The 17,299-nt window shown below is 44.9% G+C and overlaps 1 protein-coding gene across 44 annotated transcripts in view; it reads right to left on the reverse strand.

The window, feature by feature from the left end:
- The window catches only part of Clasp1 (cytoplasmic linker associated protein 1), a 263,726-nt gene that overhangs the window by 169,272 nt on the left and 77,155 nt on the right, over positions 1-17,299 (reverse strand). For all 44 annotated transcript variants that reach the window (XM_045150081.1, XM_045150066.1, XM_045150080.1 and 41 more), the window contains exons 4-7: positions 15,792-15,895; positions 14,750-14,841; positions 11,158-11,233; positions 9,365-9,462 (exon numbers count right to left, since the gene is read on the reverse strand). In XM_045150081.1, the coding sequence (XP_045006016.1) occupies positions 9,365-9,462; positions 11,158-11,233; positions 14,750-14,841; positions 15,792-15,895 (370 nt within the window). The remainder of the gene's footprint in view (positions 1-9,364; positions 9,463-11,157; positions 11,234-14,749; positions 14,842-15,791; positions 15,896-17,299) is intronic.

A 17,299-nucleotide genomic window follows, 5' to 3' on the forward strand; every position in this document is an offset into this window, starting at 1 on the left:
TTCCCCCACAAACTGCTCTTGGTCAGGTGTTTTCTACCAGCAATGCAAACCTAACTGCAATAGTAAAGTCGGTACCAAAGAGTGGTGTCATTTGCTGTTAGCCACCTGACTGAGTAGATTTTGGCCTTTTGGAGCTGACTTTTTTTTTTTTTCATTTTTTCATTTTTTATTTATTTATTTGAGTGCAACAGACACAGAGAGAAAGACAGATAGAGGGAGAGAGAGAGAATGGGCGCGCCAGGGCTTCCAGCCACTGCATACAAACTCCAGATGCGTGCGCCCCCTTGTGCATCTGGCTAACGTGGGACCTGAGGAACCGAGCCTCGAACCGGGGTCCATAGGCTTCATAGGCAAGCGCTTAACCGCTAAGCCATCTCTCCAGCCCCTGGAGCTGACTTTTGATGAAGAAATGTAGAAGAATATGGAATCTTGGCCTGAAACACCTTGCAGTGCTATAAGTACAACTTGATGAACTATTCTGGTCAGAGTTAAAAGATCTGAATACAGGGCTGGAGAGATGGCTTAGCAGTTAAGGCACTTCCCTGCAAAGCCAAAGGTTCCAGGTTCAATTTCCCAGTACCCACATAAGCCAGATGCACAAGGGGATGCATGCATCTGGAGCTCGTTTGCAGTGGCTAGAGGCCCTGGTGCACCCATTCTCTCCCTCTCTCTCTCCCCCACCCATCTCTAATAACTAATAAAAAAAATTAAAACAAAAAAAATATCTGAATGCACTAAGAACTATGGACTATGAGGTTCGGCAAGTGAGGGTGAGAAAGAACTTTGCTTGGACTGGGCTAGAAGCAGTTTGTCTGAAAAACGTGCTGTTATGCCATGTCCTGAGAACTTGTGCAGGGTTACAATGATAGAAATGGACTGGAGTGAGCAGAGGATATAGCACAGGAAAAAAATGAAATCCTTGGGCCAAAACTGCTGCCTGTTCACTTGCAATTGTATGAGAGATTACAACCACTGAAACTGGGCCTGCTGACCTGCACTGGGACAACAAAAACAATGCAGAGTCTTTTGAAGGAGCCTGAATGCTAAAGGAGTGTCCTGTTCTTCAAAGACTGCTTTATTCCCCCTGGATTAATAAACAGGCACCCCAACTAGTATTATGGAATATAAGAAATACAGGAAAGAGGACTGTTGAATTTGCAACATGGTCTTCTATTTTGGAAACAGCCACTAGCAGCGTGAAGCAGGTTTGCTGGATGCCTGCATGGAGACCCGATAGAGCCACGAGGATGGGCCATGGGTTGCAGTGGAGACCCAGTGGCAATGTCGGGACCACAAGATGCCTCCTAAAGACAGCTGCCAATCCCAGATGAAGTTTTCCAGGATGAGAGAGTAGCCTAGCTAGAGGGGCGGAACTGGAATTCCAGAGACTTGTTGCTGGTTAGAATTATTGGACTTGGAGAGTTTTCAATGGCTAGAGTTATTGGTCTTCAGTTACAGTTTCATGTTTGCCCTGGTTGTTTTAAATCTCATATTGGTTGAATATTTCTTCGCTATGCCCAATGCCATCTTTTGCAGTGTGAATGTTTTATTCTGTGCCAACATGGGTTTTGGGAGTTTTTGTTTTGTTTTGTTTTGTTTTAGGTATTAAGGCTCAGTTAAAAGACCTTGGATTACAGGGATGTTTGAACATTATTGAGATTGATAAAAACTATGGGGACTTTTAAAGTTGGACTGAATGCACTGTATTTGACATTATGGATAGTTATAAATTTATGGGGGCCAGGGACAGAATGTGTTGGTTTAATTCAGGTGTCCCCCATAAACTTAAGTGTTCTGAATACTAGGTTCTCATCTGCTAAGAGATTTGGGAATTAACGCCTTCAGGAGGCAGTGTATTGCTGGGGCCAGGTTTATGGGTATTATAGCCAGTTTCCCCACACCAGTGTTTTGCACACTCTCCTGTTGCTGTTGCCCACCTGCTATTACCCAGGAGGTGATGTCCACTGTGGTGGTTTGAATAGAATAGATGGCCCCCGATGTATTCAGTTGTTTGTAGTTTGCATCAGCAGCCACCTGGCAGGAGGCAGTATCAATGTGTGGATTTTAAGGTGTGGTGGTAGGTTTCAGATTTCAATCTAAAGATATGCAAAGTGTTCCTGAAATGTGCCGTGTGGCTTTAGGCTTTTTGGCTTGTACCTCTCTCTCTCTGCTTGGGCCTGTGAAGGCAGGCCAGCTTCTTCTGCCATTATGGAACTTCCCCTGGATCTGTAAGCTTCAATAAATATCCCTTCCTCCATAACTGTGCTCAGTCTGGTAGTTCATCTCAGCGAACCTGAATCTGTCTGCTACATCCACCCTCTGCTCACGCCATTGTTTTTCCCCTGCCATCTTTTGGAGCTTCCCCTTGAGTCTGTAAGCCAAAATAAACTGTTTTTCCCCCACAAGCTGCTGTTGGTCAGGTGTTTTCTACTAGCAACGTGAACCCAACTGCAACAACCAGTAACTATCTAGGTAACTACTAAATAAATATAAGAGGCACACATATATACAAAAAGTAGTATAATTTTTATTTAACTTTTTCTTGTCTTACATGACTTAAACTGTAAAAACTAATAATTATAAAACTATGTTCTATTAAAATGTACAAAAATATAATTTGCAGGCCAGATGTGGTAGCACACACCTTTCATTCCAGCACTTGGGAAGCTGAGGTAGGATTGCGGTGAGTTTGAGGCCAGCCTGAAACTACACAGTGAATCCAGATCAGCCTGGGCTAGAGAGACCCTGCCTTGACCATAAGCAAGGAAGAGGACTAAAGCTTTCAATACCAAAATTATATACTATTAGCTTGAACTACAGTGTTACAGATTAAGATGTTAATTGTAATCCACAGAATCACTAAGAAAAGAATTTTTATATAATTCAAATAAAAAAATAAGGGTTGGAGAGATTGCTTAGTGGTTAAAGACACTTGCTTACAAAGCCTCACAGCCTGGGTTCCATTCCCCCATACTTATATAAAGCCAAATGCACAAACTGGTACAAGCGTCTGGAGTTTGTTTGCCATGGTGGAGGCCCCAGAATGCGCATGCACACACACAGACACACACGTGCTCGCTCGCTCTCTCTCTCCCCCTTATTTCTCCCTCTCTTACATAAATAAAATATTTTTTAAAAAAATAAGAAAACTTAGCCGGGCATGGTGGCACATTCCTTTAGTCCCAGCACTCGGGAGGCAGAGGTAGGAGGATCACCATGAGTTCGAGGCTACCCTGAGACTACATAGTGAATTCCAGGTCAGCCTGGGCTAGAGTGAGACCCTACCTCAAGAAGCCAAAAAATAAAAATAAGAATAAGAAAACTGGCTGGAAAAATGGTTTAGTGGCTATGGCATTTGCCTGCAAAGCCAAAGAACCCAGGTTCAATTCTCCACAACCCAAGTAAGCCAGATGTACAAGATAGTGCATACATCTAGAGTTTGTTTGCAGCGGCCTAAAGTTCCTGACATGCCCATTCTCAATGTCTCTGTCTGACTCTCTCTTTCTCTCTCTCAAATAAATAAATAATAAAAGTATTTTTAAAAAATAAGAAAACTGAAAAAAAAATAAAAAATAAGAAAACTGGGCTGGAGAGATGGTTTGGTGGTTAAGCGCTTGCCTGTGAAGCTTAAGGACCCCAGTTCGAGGCTTAAGTCCCCAGAACCCACGTTAGCCAGATGCACAAGGGAGCACACGCATCTGGAGTTCATCTGCAGTGGCTGGAAGCCCTGGCATGCCCATTCTCTCTCTCTGTCTGTAGCTCTCAAATAAATAAATAAAAATTAAAAAAAAAAAGAAAGAAAACTTGGGGAGGTAATATGATGAAGAATGGAATTTCAAACGGGAAAGTGCGGGGGGCGGAGGTATTACCATGGGATATTTTTTATAATTATGGAAATTGTTAATAAAAATTGTGAAAATGAAAAAAATAAAATAAAATTTAAAAAAAGAAAACTGGCCTGCATGGTGGCGCATGCCTTTAATCCCAGCACTCAGGAGGCAAAGGAAGGAGGATTGCCATGAGTTTGAGGTCACCCTGAGACTACAGAGTGATTTCCAGGTCAGCTGAAAAATGCATGGAAAAAAAAAAAAGAAGAAGAAAACTGGGGCTGGTTCAGCAGATGAGGTGGCTGCCTGTAAAACCTAGTGACCTGAGTTTGATGCCCTAGTAACCACATAAAGCCAGATGCAAAGTGACACTTGTGTCTGGAGTTCAACTGCTATGGCTAGAGGCCCTGGTGTGCTCATTCATATTCTTTCTCTGTCTGTCTCTTTCTTTCTTTCTTTCTTTCTTTCTTTCTTTCTTTCTTTCTTTCTTTCCCTCCCTCCCTCCCTCCCTCTCTCTCTCTCTCTCTCTCTCTCTCTCTCTCTCTCTCTCTCTCCTCCCCTCCCTCCCTCCCTCTCTCCCTGTCTGTCTGTCTGTCGGATGTAACAGCACCAAGCCTTTAATCACAGCACTCAGGAGGCTGTGGTACGAGGATGCTGTGAATTACAGGCCGCCGTGAAACTACATAGTAAATTTCAGGTCAGCCTGAGTTAGAGCAAGACCCTACCTTGGAAAAAGAAAAAAAGAAAGGAAAAGAAAAGGAAAGAAGAAAAGAAAAAACTAGAACTGGAGAGATGGCTCAGTGGTTAAATGAGCTTGCTTGCAATGTCTGATGGCCTGAGTGATTTGATTTATTCCCCCCAAAGTTTTACACACTAAATTACAGCATTCTGACTGAAATCACTTTCTGAAGAGTCTTCCAGGTGATAGCAAATGTCAAAGTATGTCTACAGCAGTTAGCCACAGGAGTCCCATGTGACTGCTCAGACATGCCTTACAAAAGCCCACATTAACTTTATCACAGCAATATTTAGCTAAAATTTGAACATATACTACTTCTGGATGTGCATGAAATATGAAAGAATGTAGAGTTATAGAAAATGTAGAATTATATCAAATCATCAAATAATCTACTAACTCAAGTTCATGGCTCACTCCTCTGATAGTCCATGTGGGTAGAGAGACCTTTTACCATGAAGATCATGCTGGTTGCTTCTGTCATATTTGTCTGGATCAACTTGATTTTAGCCACCTGATGAAACAAGACTTAAATAACAATACATGGTCCCCAACCCTGTTTACTTAGTGAAATGGGTAAGACCAAACAACATCAAGTCATTTTTTCTCACAACAGATTTTTTTAGACATACAATCTTACTCTAAAATACAGCACTTTCCCAGGGAACACACTTTTAGGAAGATAATGGTCTTACTATGTAACTAATTCCAACTTTTGGAAAGCATTAAGCAAATTCTATTTATTTTATTAGTTCTGTGAACCCTATGCAGAAAAATTCATCACACTCACAAAATAACAAACACCCATAATGAAGTGAGAAGTCTAGAATGTCTGAGATATCCATCAGCCACATGGAGCTACAGATATAGCAGGTAACTTAAATTCCCAGTAGTTATGTTGGATACAAACAAAATAAAAGTGGTGACCCTTAATAGTGCAACATCTTAGGCAATTACCTTTTTATAAATTTTCATTTGTGTGTGTGTATGTGATGTATATATGTATATGGGTGTGAGCACAAGCACACAGGTGACACAGTGCACACGTGAAGTCAAAGGACAGCTTCAGGTGCCAGTCTTCACCTCCATTTGAGGCACAGCTTGAGCAGACTAGCTGGCTGCAAACTTCCAGATCTTTCTGCTTCTGCTGCCCTTCTTGCCTTGGGCATATTAGGATTACAGGTATCTGCTATAGCTCTACACGGGTTCCAGGAACCTGAACTCAGGTACTTGCTCTTGTGCAAAGAGCTTTATCCACTGAGCCATCTCCCCAGCCCTATACAATAGACATAAAGGAACACGACAAAGTTTCTGCTTCTTCCATTATATTCTGGTTGCTAAAGAAGATGGGTCTTATGGCTAGGCATGGTGGTGCACGCCTTTAATCCCAGCACTCTGGAGGCAGAGGTAGGAGGATTGCCGTGAGTTCGAGGCCACCGTGAGACTACATAGTGACTTCCAGGTCAGCCTGAGCTGGAGTGAGACCCTACCTTGAAAAACCAAGATGGGTCTTGAACCAGAGCTTTACAACTATGGGAATTACAGAGGTGCAAAATTTCTCTAGGACCATTCTCTCCCCTCATTTTGGTACTTAATTTTGGAAAGGAAATTAACAGGCAATATGAGAGCAGAAATGTCTGATTTTGTTCAGAGGTCCAAGTATGTTCTTATGTGTGTACTCACCAATTTCGCTACTCTGGCTAGCCACCTTACCCTGGGGCTCTCATCACCCCATCCCCACAGCCCTGCCTCCCAAACGCTGGGATTCCAGGCAGGCGACCATGCCCATCCAGCATTTACATGGATGCTAGGGATCTAAACTCAGGTATTTATGCCTGCACAGCAAAGATTTACCAAGTTAGCCATCTCCCTAGCCCTAGGTTCTGTTTTCTTTTGTTGTTGTTGTTTTTTAACAGAGAGAGGCAGAGAGAGTATGGAAACACCAACGCCTTAAGCCACTGCAAACAAACTCCCAACGCATGGGCCCCCTTGTGCACATGTGTGACATTGCATGTCTGCATCACTGTGCATTGGCTTATGTGGAACCTGGAGATTCGAACATGAGTTCTTAGGCTTCACAGGCAAGTGCCTCAACTGCCAGGCCAGGAAAGTAGCTTCAACCTCAGCTCTAGCATCATTGCTAGGGGGCCTCACCGAAATCTCCCAGCACTTAGGTCGCCTGGCACCTCCATCCTAGGTATGACTATCACCAGGATGGCAAACAGCTGAACTTCATTACAGCAAAAGTGATAGCACAAGCAGCAAAAGGGAACAGTGCAGAAGGGAACAAGTCCAGGAAGCTAGGCATCCTTCCAAGTCTCTCAGGGAGTCAAGCAGAACACACTTAACTACCTCAGCACAAAGCTGTGACGGATGTGTGAAGGATGCATACCAAGAAAGCTGGTGAGAGACACAGGGACAGAACTACACGCCAAGCACACAGGTGTGTCTTATAAAGGGTCAGCATTCCAAAAGGAAAGCAGGGTGCAGCCTAAACTGAACAGAACTGTGTTGTACAATCAGGACCCAGTGATCCTCTTACCCCAATCTCTAGAACAATAGGAGCCCTCCCCCAAATCCACCTGCCTGGAGACAGCCCTGCAAGCAGCCTTTCTATGGACCGTGCTCTCCGGACTGCTGTAACAGCCCCCCATCCCCTGTTTTAGCTTCACCAAGTCATTTCCCGGATCCACTAGGTTGCTACTATAAAGCCACTATGGAAACTGTGGGCAAGGGAGATGACTCAGTGGTTAAAATGTCTGCCACTCAAGCTTGAGGACCTGAGTTTGATCCCCAGATGCTATGTACAAAGCTAGAAGCTATGGTTTTCTGTAAGCCCAGCACCCTGACAATGAGCTAGAGGCAGAGACAAGAGAATCACCTAGAAGCTCATGGCGAGGGTACTAGTCAACAAGAAGAATGAAAGAGACCTGACCCTACCCAAATAGGATACAAGGTAAGGATTGACCCAAAAGTTGTCCTCTGACTTTCACATGGACGCTGTGGCACTCACCCACACATGACACACACAAACAGATACAGTACCCACCCACCCAAAAAACTGCAGTGGTGGGTCTGGGGACTACAGGAGCAGGTATGGAATGTCTCAAGAACAGGATTTCACTGACCAAGCTGTTCCTTCCAATAGTGATGCTGGCCTCATCTTTATCTCTGGGGTCATGCCCTCCTCTGTGCCCTCCAATAGTACCTTGACATTGTTAGCATATGTGTCCTTGAATCCTTCCATCTCTAAGTGTGCTTAGCATATACCGAGAGAGCAGAAGACTGAGGTACATAACACAGGAATAACAATGAATGTCCCTAAGGAGACAAGCTGGCAGAAGTGTTTCACGTGTCATTTGTGTCTGGAAATCCTTACATAGATTTTACCAGCTGAGGAAAACTCAAGGTTTGAATTTTGAAGCATTCTGAATTTCTGGTTCTTAGATTAGGAATGTAACTCTATACTGTAACTGTAACTCTACCCTCAGATTTTTTTGTTAAATACAGGAGAAGCACTTTTATTCCCATCTGATTTTCATGTGCATAACACAAGGCCCACTGAGAGAGCAACACTAAGATCAGGTCCCATCTGACTTCTACACTGTGTCATTGACCCTCCCCATCCCCAGGTACCCAAGACTTTTCAAACTCTTCCATGAAACAGGGCATAGAAAGTTAAGAAGCCAAGTCCAAAAACCTCAGCTTGGCTCTGACTCTTGCTAGCGGTGTTCTCTCTCTCAAACCACGTTTTGAGCTGGAGAGATGGTTCAGAGGATAAGAACACTTAGTATTACAAGGGTAAAGGCATGGGTTAGTCCCTAGCACTTATGTAAAAAGGCCAGGTGTGGTGGTGCAGGCCTGTAAAAAGGTAAGAGGATCACTGTGTCTTGCTGGTCAGGCAGGCTAACCAAAAGGCTGCTCAAGCTCCAGATTCAGTGAGACTCTGCATCAAGAAAGTAAGGGCACTAGAACAGGATACCTAACGTCACCATCTGGCCCCCGCATGAGTGCACATGGGACACACACATCTGCACACACCTGAACATGTGCCACACCCTATACCACACAGGCTAAAAAAGTCACTTGGGGGGAAAGGGGAAAAAGAGAGGGGAAAAGGTCACTTTACAGTCTCTCAGCCCTGCTCTCTCTCTGCACTCTCATCTCTGACCTCACATGACTTTCTTAAAGGAATGACAAATCCAAATGTTTCAAATTCACTTGGTAGAAAGCTTCTTTGTCATAGTTAAAATGACAGCCATCCAACTGTTACGTTACTAATTACTTTTTTTTACTACCTGCTATGATTAGGAACCATTCGTGGACTCTGGTTCCCTTGCACTGGCTTCTATACCCTGAAAGAGATGTGACTGAACTAACACTTCAAAGGTGTTTTCCAGAACTGCTATTTATGTAATTTCTAGCCAGACACATTTTGGACGGGCTTCGTTCACTTCAGCAAATATCATCTAAGCACCAGCTATGCTAAGTGGTACAAGCATACAAGATGTGCAACCACAGGCAGTGTAAGAGAGTGGATGGCACAATACCAGTCATGTTAAAGGAGCTTCCAAAGCCAGTGTGGGGCCTGGAACCAAGCCAGGTAGATGACTGGCTGAGAGAGTGTTATGGAAGGGGACCACTGAGTGTGATATGGACAAGATATCTAGCCACAAGGCTTTTAACCATGCAATAACTGAATAAAATTACCACATCAAAAGCAGTAGTACAAATCAAGATGATTGATACCTGAAAGAAAGCATGGGGGAAGAGGAGAGAAAAGGAAAAAATGTCAACTCACCGAGACTGTGGCAATCCTTTTTTACTGAGATCTGCCCTCACACGTTCTCCTACATGTCTGTATATCTCCACTAAGCTGTTTATTGCTGCATCTCGAACCTAGGTATAAAAGAAGAAGATCTTACAGCTGCTCTGTCATTCCCCAGCACTTCCTGCTAGAACAACACAGGCCATATACCATCCCAACTTATCAATAGTTTACTAGCAATCTCTCTCCACCTGATTCTTATACACAGGGTCTCTTGCTGAACCCAGAGCTCACCTATTTGTTTAGACTAGCTAACCAGCGAGCGCCAGAAATTCCTACCTCCCAAGTGTTTGTATCACAGGCACATAGGTGAGTAACTGGGGATCCAAACTCAGGTCCTCATGCTTGCATGGCAAGTACTTTATCCTCTGAGCCATCTCCCTCAGATAATTTTTTAATATTAACTATAAAGTATGATTCAGTAACAGAAAGGTCTAAGAAGTCCATTTCCAATGCCAGGTACTTTTAATAAAGGCTGGGTAAGAGAAAGTAGGGCAAGCAAGAGAGACAGAAAAGATGAGAACAGCACAAGAGATGCCAAAGTCAAGGTGAAGAGCTGGTTGCAGGACCTAAGAGGAAAAGGTTGGATGGGAGATAGGAGCAGGGATGAGAGCCAAAGGATGGAAGGCTGCGGTCCCGTGGACAGAGCTGAGACAGCCCCTTTGGAGGGCAGTGTAGCAATCTAAACTTCAAATAAGACGTGCTGACACTGTGCTCATATGCACTGGTGTCTGGTGAAGTGAATGCCTGCCGGTTTGTATGAGCTGACGACATTAAAACAACTGAGTGCAAATGAGGCGGGAACAAACTGGCCCTTCCGGAGCCCAGACTTGGAATACTTCCTGGCAGCCTGATGGATATTCACAGAGCAGGTGCCACCAGACTGATACTGATGACCACCTAACAATGACCAGATCCTCTTGCACTTTCACACTAAGGAAGAGGTGCATTTTTTTTCTTTCAGTTTAGGGGTCAGGTCTCCAAAAGACAATTCATTTTTGTGTATGTGTGTGTATGAGCAGCACATATGTGTGGATTCACATAGGTATAGGAGCACGTGTGCGTGTACACATGTGGAGGTCCGAGGTTGATGCCAGGTATCATTTTCAATTGCTCTCTACCTAATCCTTTGAGACAGGGTCTCTCAATGAACCTGAAGCTCACCAGTTTGGCTAGACTAGCTAGCCAACAAGCCCAAGGACCTTTCTGCCTCCATCTCTCAGCACTAGATCACAGACACACTCCCCACCCACAGTGCTAGGCTTCTATGTAGGCACTGGGATCTGAACCCAGGTTCTCATGGCTTGCATAGCAAGCACGTGCTCAACCATCTCTGCAGTCCCAAAACACAGTTCTTAAGGGTTCAGTTCAAGGACTTTTTGTTATAATGCACAGCAGCCTAGCCACCACCCAAAGCAATATACAGGGCAGTTCCCTGGAACCCCTTTTTCTAATCATCCCCTCACCACCAGGTACCCCTTTTGAATGCAGAGGGGGTAACCAGGTGCTCTTGGAGGCTGGTCTAGATGACACCGACTTATAAGTTAGAGACTCCTCAGCCTGAAACACAGGAGAGGGCAGAGTGGCCACCACATTCACTGTGGTGTTTTGTAAGTGCTAATGAGCAGCTGGTACCTTAAATGATTAACCAGAATTCCATAAAGGTGAATAAGTCTCAACCACCCTGTGCACACACACACAACACCAGAATAGACCTGAGCAGTCTATAAGCAACAATTTTCCCCAAGAATCTTCTTCCCACTCACCTGGCTGTTCGGGTCTCCAAGTAAGTTACATATGTGTGGCACAATCTTGCTTAGTGTTAGAGTTTGAGCTCCAGAGCTGAAAACAAACAGAAGGAACGTGTTACTGTGAGACAGAGGAAAGAAAAACGCCTCTGCCCACACTGGCCTTCCACTCCCCAGGGCACTACTAGCCCCACTCCAAGGGCCCCTTCATTCTATCTATGCTCCCCAATGGCCCCTTTGCAGAAAGAGCTCAGGCCCTTCAGTGGCCCTCCTGCAAGCCTCACAGACACTAGCTCTACTCCTTCAGGTCCTATTTCCTGCCTGCTGAGCTCAGTGGAGCCAACCAAACTGAAATCCCTTGAGGCTCATAACTGAAGGGACCCCTATGTGCCGTGGGGCTCCTCTTCTAGCAGACATTCTGTTCGTGCTGCCCGTGACAGGACAATGGCTGCAGGGCACCGACTCCACAGTGCCCTACGGGGGACTTCAAGTTATTCACTTTACAGCATCAAAGGTGCTGATGCCACAGATACCCTCTGTGACTACAGCAGGGCCTCTGACTGCACAGTGTCCTCTCAGAAGACTTCAAGTTATTCACTTTTCACTCTCACAAGTGCTGATGCCACAGATACCCTCTATGAATAGGGCAGGACATCTGACTGCACACTGCCCAATGGGAGGACTTCAAGGTATTCACTTTTCACCATATTATGTGCCGATGCCTCAGTTCTGTGCTTATGTGGTGGTTTAATTCAGGTGTCCCCCATAAACTTGGGTGTTCTGAATGCTAGGTTCCCAGCTGATGGAGATTTGGGAATTAATGTCTCCTGGAGGCAGTGTATTGCTGGGGGTAAGCTTATGGGTGTTATAGCCAATGCCCCCTTGCCAGTGTTTTGTATACTCTCCTGTTCCTATTGTCCACCTTACGTGGGCCAGGAGGTGCTCTATTCATGCCATCATTTTCCCTGCCACTGTGGAGCTTCCCCTTGACTCTATAAGCCAAAATAAATCCTTTGTTTTTCCCAAAAGCTGCTCTTGGTCAGGTAATTTCTACCAGCAATGCAAACCTGACTACAACAGTAAGTAAAGTGGAACTGAGGAGTGGGATTGCTGTTAGACACCTGACTGTGTGACTTCGGCCTTTTGGAGCTGATTTTCAAGAGGAATGTGGAAGGATTTGAAACCCTGGCCTAAGAGATGCCTTGCGGTGCTGTAAGTACAGCTTGATGGACTATTCTGGCCAGAGTTGAAAGGCCTGAACACAGTAAGAACTGTGGGCTGTGAGAGTTGGCTTATGAGGGTAAGAAAGGGCTTTCCTTGGACTGGTCTAGAAGCAGTTTGAGAGGCTTGCTGTTATGGCCATGTCCTGAGAAGCTGTGCAGAATTGCATTGTGTAGAAATGAGCTGGTATAAGCAGAAGGATATGGCACATAAAAAAAATAAAATCTTTGGGTCTAAACTGCTGCCCATTCACCTGCAAATTGTTTGAGAGAATACAACTATTGAGATTGGGCCAGCTGGCCTGCACTAAGGCAACAGGGAAACTATAGACTCTTTTGAAGGGGCCTGAGTGCTCAAGGAGTCCTGTTCTTCAAAGTCTGCTTTACTTCCCCGCCCCCCTGGGTTAACAAACTGGCACCAGACCTGGTATTATGGAGTATAAGAAATGCAGGAAAGAGAGGGTCATTGAGTTTGCAACATAGTCTTGTGTTTTGGAAATGGCCATGGGCAGTGTGAAGCAGGTTTGCTGGATGCCTGCATGGAGACCCCATGGGGCCATGAGGATAAACTGTGGATTGCCATGGAGACCCAGTGGAGATGCCAGGACCATGAGATGGCTGCTAAGGAAAGCAGCCAGCCCCGGATGGTTTTCCATAGCCAGAGGGGCAGAATTGGAACTCCACAGACTTGTTGCTGGTTAGCGTTATCAGACTTGGAGCTTTGTCACAGGCTAGAGTTACTGGACTTGAAGCTACAGAGTTTGATGTTCACCCTGGTTGTTTTAAATCTTGTATTGGCTGAATATTTCTTTGCTATACCCTATGTCATCTTTTGCAGTGTGTTTATTATGTGCCAATACAGGTTTGGGGGGGCATTTTTGGTATTATGGCTCAGTTATAAGACCTTGAAATATAGAGATGTACGAACATCAGTGAAATTGATAAAAAAAAAAACCTATGAGGCCTTTTAAAGTTGGATGAATACATTTTACATCATATATGGTTATCAGTTTATGAGGGCTAGGGGTGGAATGTGGTGGTTTGATTCAGGTGTCTCCCATAAACTTAGGTGTTCTGAATGCTAGATTCCCACCTAATAGAGATTTGGGAATTAGTGCCTCCTGGAGGCAGTGCATTGTTGGGGGTGGGCTTATGTGTATTGTAGCCAGTGTCCCCTTGCCAGTGTTTGGCACACTCTCCTGTTGCTTTGGTCCACCTTATGTTGGCCAGGGGGTGATGTTCACCCTCTGCTCATGCCATTGTTTTCCTCGGCCATCATGGAGCTTCTTGAGCCTGTAAGCCAAAATAAACCTTTTTTTCCCACAAGCTGCTGTTGGTTGGGTGATTTCTACCAGCAATATGAACCTGACTGCAATAGCTTACATTATATAAAATGGTATAGACAACTCTGGAAAATAAATACTCTTCAACCTTAAGCAGAAACAGGTAATGTGCAAGGTTGCGTATGGTCTGATCCCATTTATGTAGCACTCCTAAAATGAATAAAGTCAGAGATGGAAAGCCCACAGTTGTGGCTGCCAAGGCTAGGGTGTGAGTACAAAGGAGCAGTGGGAGGGAGTCCTATGGTGAATGTGGAGTTACACCCCCCACCCACCCACAGAGAGAGAGAGAGAAAGAGAGAGAGTGTGTGAGTGAGTGAGTGAGTTTATACCTGGAGCAATCTGAACACGCTCTGTGGAGCATATACCAATACTCCTTCCCTGATTTTGCCACAGTAGCACAGTTATGCAAGATGTTAACACTAGAGAGGGTGGAAAGGGAAGGCAACTTCCTGTACATTTCCTTAAAACCACCTATCAATTAATCTATAATTACTTCAGAATAAAAAAGTTTGTAAAGGGCTGGAAAGATGGCTTAGCGGTTAAGCGCTTGCCTGTGAAGCCTAAGGACCCGGGTTCAAGGCTCAGTTCCCCAGGACCCACGTTAGCCAAATGCACAAGGGGGCGCACGCGTCTGGAGTTTGTTTGCAGTGGCTGGAAGCCCTGGTGTGCCCATTCTCAATCTCTCTCTCTCTCTCTCTCTCTCTCTCTCTTTCTCTGTCACTCTCAAATAAATTAAAAATGAACAAAAAATAATATATATATATAAAGTTTGTAAAGGACTGAAGATGTCTCAGCAAGTAAAGGTGCTTGCTTGCAAAACCTGACAGTGTGGGTTCAACTCCCTAGGAACCACGTAAAATCCCACAAAGTGGCACATGCATCTGGAGTTCATTTGCAGTGACAATAGGCCCTGGCATGTCAGCTCTCACACTCTCACTCGCTCCCGCTCTCTCTCTCTCTCTCTCTCTGCTTGCAAATAAATAATAAAAGTAAAAATATTTTTTTAAAAAAGGGTTTGTAAAAATATTTCAGCAAAGAACAACTTACACATTGAGTGTTGCAATAAGGCAGAGGCAGATGCCTTCTCTTGTCCTGAAATTCTTGTGTTTGAAGCCTCCGAGCATTCTGTCCCATACATACTGCAGGACGAAAAAAGAGGTGAGAAGACTCCTGCAACCCTTTGCTTAGTGAGGACTCAAAAGAAGAGCATCTTAACAAACCAAGCCTGTCCCACCCTTCCCACACACTGGATCTCTTAAATGTGTACTGAAGAAGGGTAATGTCGACCCCTTCAGTAAGCACACCCAGTTAAAAGGTTACATGCCCACATGCATGCACATATCTATCTATGATTCTCTCAACAAGCCCGAAAAAGAAGTATAATTACTCTTGTGTAATGGGTGAGAAAAACAAGGCAAAAGGAGAACAGGTGATTAACCAAAGACCACTATTGCCACCTGCCTGGAGCAGTTCTTCTCACCAACTCTTAATACATTTCATCTTCCTTGGAAAATTTTTGTGAACTGCCCCAGCTCCACCCTCACCAATGGTCAGTGGTGCCCTGGAAGGGCAGGGCTTGTGTCCACCCATCCTAGCGGCCCCATTCACTAGCAGGCAAGGATCCAAGCAGGGCTCCTGGCTACCCAAGCAACACAGCAGCTTCTTCAGAGAAGTGGCGAGCCAGTCACAAAAACAAGTGGAAGTTTATAAGCACTCGGTATCCATGGTCAGCTCACTAGATCATTCAAACAATATGTCATGAAAATGTTTACCATGAATATATCAGCTTAATAGAAACTGCCTAGGGAGGGCTGGCGAAATGGCTCAGCGGTTAAGGTGCTTGCCTGCAAAACCTAATGACCAGAGTTCAATTCCCCAGTACCCACATGAAGCCAGATGCACAAAGTGGTGCATGCATCCACAGTTCGTTTGTAGTGGCTAGAGGCCCTGGCATGTCCATTCTTTCTGTCTGTCTCTCTGCTTACAAATAAATAAATAAAAATACTTTTAAAAAGAAAGAAACTGTCTATGGAGCTGCACACTGCAAGCAGACACACCCTATGGGCCCAGCGCACTCCTCGCGGCCTACCTGGGGACTAGCAGCTTGGTCCATGATCTTGAGCAGCAGAGTTTGGTCTTGTTCCCTGACGGAGTCTTTAGCATCTCCCAACCTGTCTATTAGACTTGGCAGCACTGAAAATCAAAATGGAAACTGAGCAAATGAACACTGATGGAGGGAATTCGTGGTCACCAACTGCTGATACTGCAATTAACTGGCTAAACAATGTACCTTATTCTAAAGTCACCCATCCTTGGTCACAACTCTGTTCTCCTAGATGAAATCTACTGTGGTAATCACACAAACCCCTTTGCATGGGAAGTCTCCCTTCAACACCCTGCCCGGCCCCTGCTTTGCTCCAGCCACATCTCAAGGTATTTGTAAGGTGATAAAATATTAAAGCAGCCAGACGTGGTGGCACATGCCTTTAATCCCAGCATTCAGGAGGCAGAGGTAGGAGGACTGCCATGAGTTCGAGGCCACCCTGAGACTCCATAGTGAATTCCAAGTCAGCCTGGGCTAGAGTGAAACCCTACCTCGAAAAACCAAATATACACACACACACACACACACACACACACACACACACATACACATACATATATACACACACACACACACACACATACATATATATGTAGATATGTATATATGTGTGTGTATATATATATATATATATATATGTATGTATGTATATGCAGAAGGCCTTGGAAAAGGTCAACACAAAAGGACACAGGGAGGGCTGGAGAAATGGCTTAGCGGTTAAGCGCTTGCCTGTGAAGCCTGAGGACACTGGTTCGAGGCTCAATTCCCCAGGACCCACGTTAGCCAGATGCACAAGGGGGCGCACGCATCTGGAGTTCGTTTGCAGTGGCTGGAGGCCCTGGCGCGCCCATTCTCTCTCTGTGTGTGTCTCTCTCCCTCTCCCTCCCTCTCTCTGTGTCTGTTACTCTCAAATAAATAAATAAATAAAAATAATTTTAAAAAAAAAGGACACAGGGAGAGAGCCAGGCATATATGGTGACACACACATGTAATCCCGGCACTTGGGGCAGGAGTTGAAAGTCATCTTCAGCTACATGGCAAGTTCAAGGCCAGCTGGGCTATGTGAGACCCTGTAGTAGGAGGGAGAGGGAGAGGAAGGGAGGAAAGAAGGGAAGAGAAGCCATGGGTATCCACATGGGTGGGGGGAGAATGTAGCTAGCCTTGTCTATTTTTTTCTTTCAGCACATACATGCACGCATACCAGATGGAGCCCAACTCTCTACACCAGCTCCACACACTAAGGCGTGAGCCAGCCCACCATGAGTGCTCCAAGCCCACATGACTTCTTGTGAGAACTCATGAATCTCTCTACAAGTGACACACCTGAATATTTTACTAATGTTGGAGAAAAATAGAAAACTACTAAAAGGGCTGGAGAGATGGATCAGTGGTTAAAGGCACTTCTTGCAAAGCCTGACAGCCTAGGTTTGATTTCCCAGGACACATGTAAAGCCAGATGTACTAAGTGACACATGCATTGGGAGTTCGTGTGC

Source organism: Jaculus jaculus, chromosome 5 (genome assembly GCF_020740685.1).
Source record: "Jaculus jaculus isolate mJacJac1 chromosome 5, mJacJac1.mat.Y.cur, whole genome shotgun sequence".
Lineage (NCBI taxonomy): Eukaryota > Metazoa > Chordata > Mammalia > Rodentia > Dipodidae > Jaculus > Jaculus jaculus.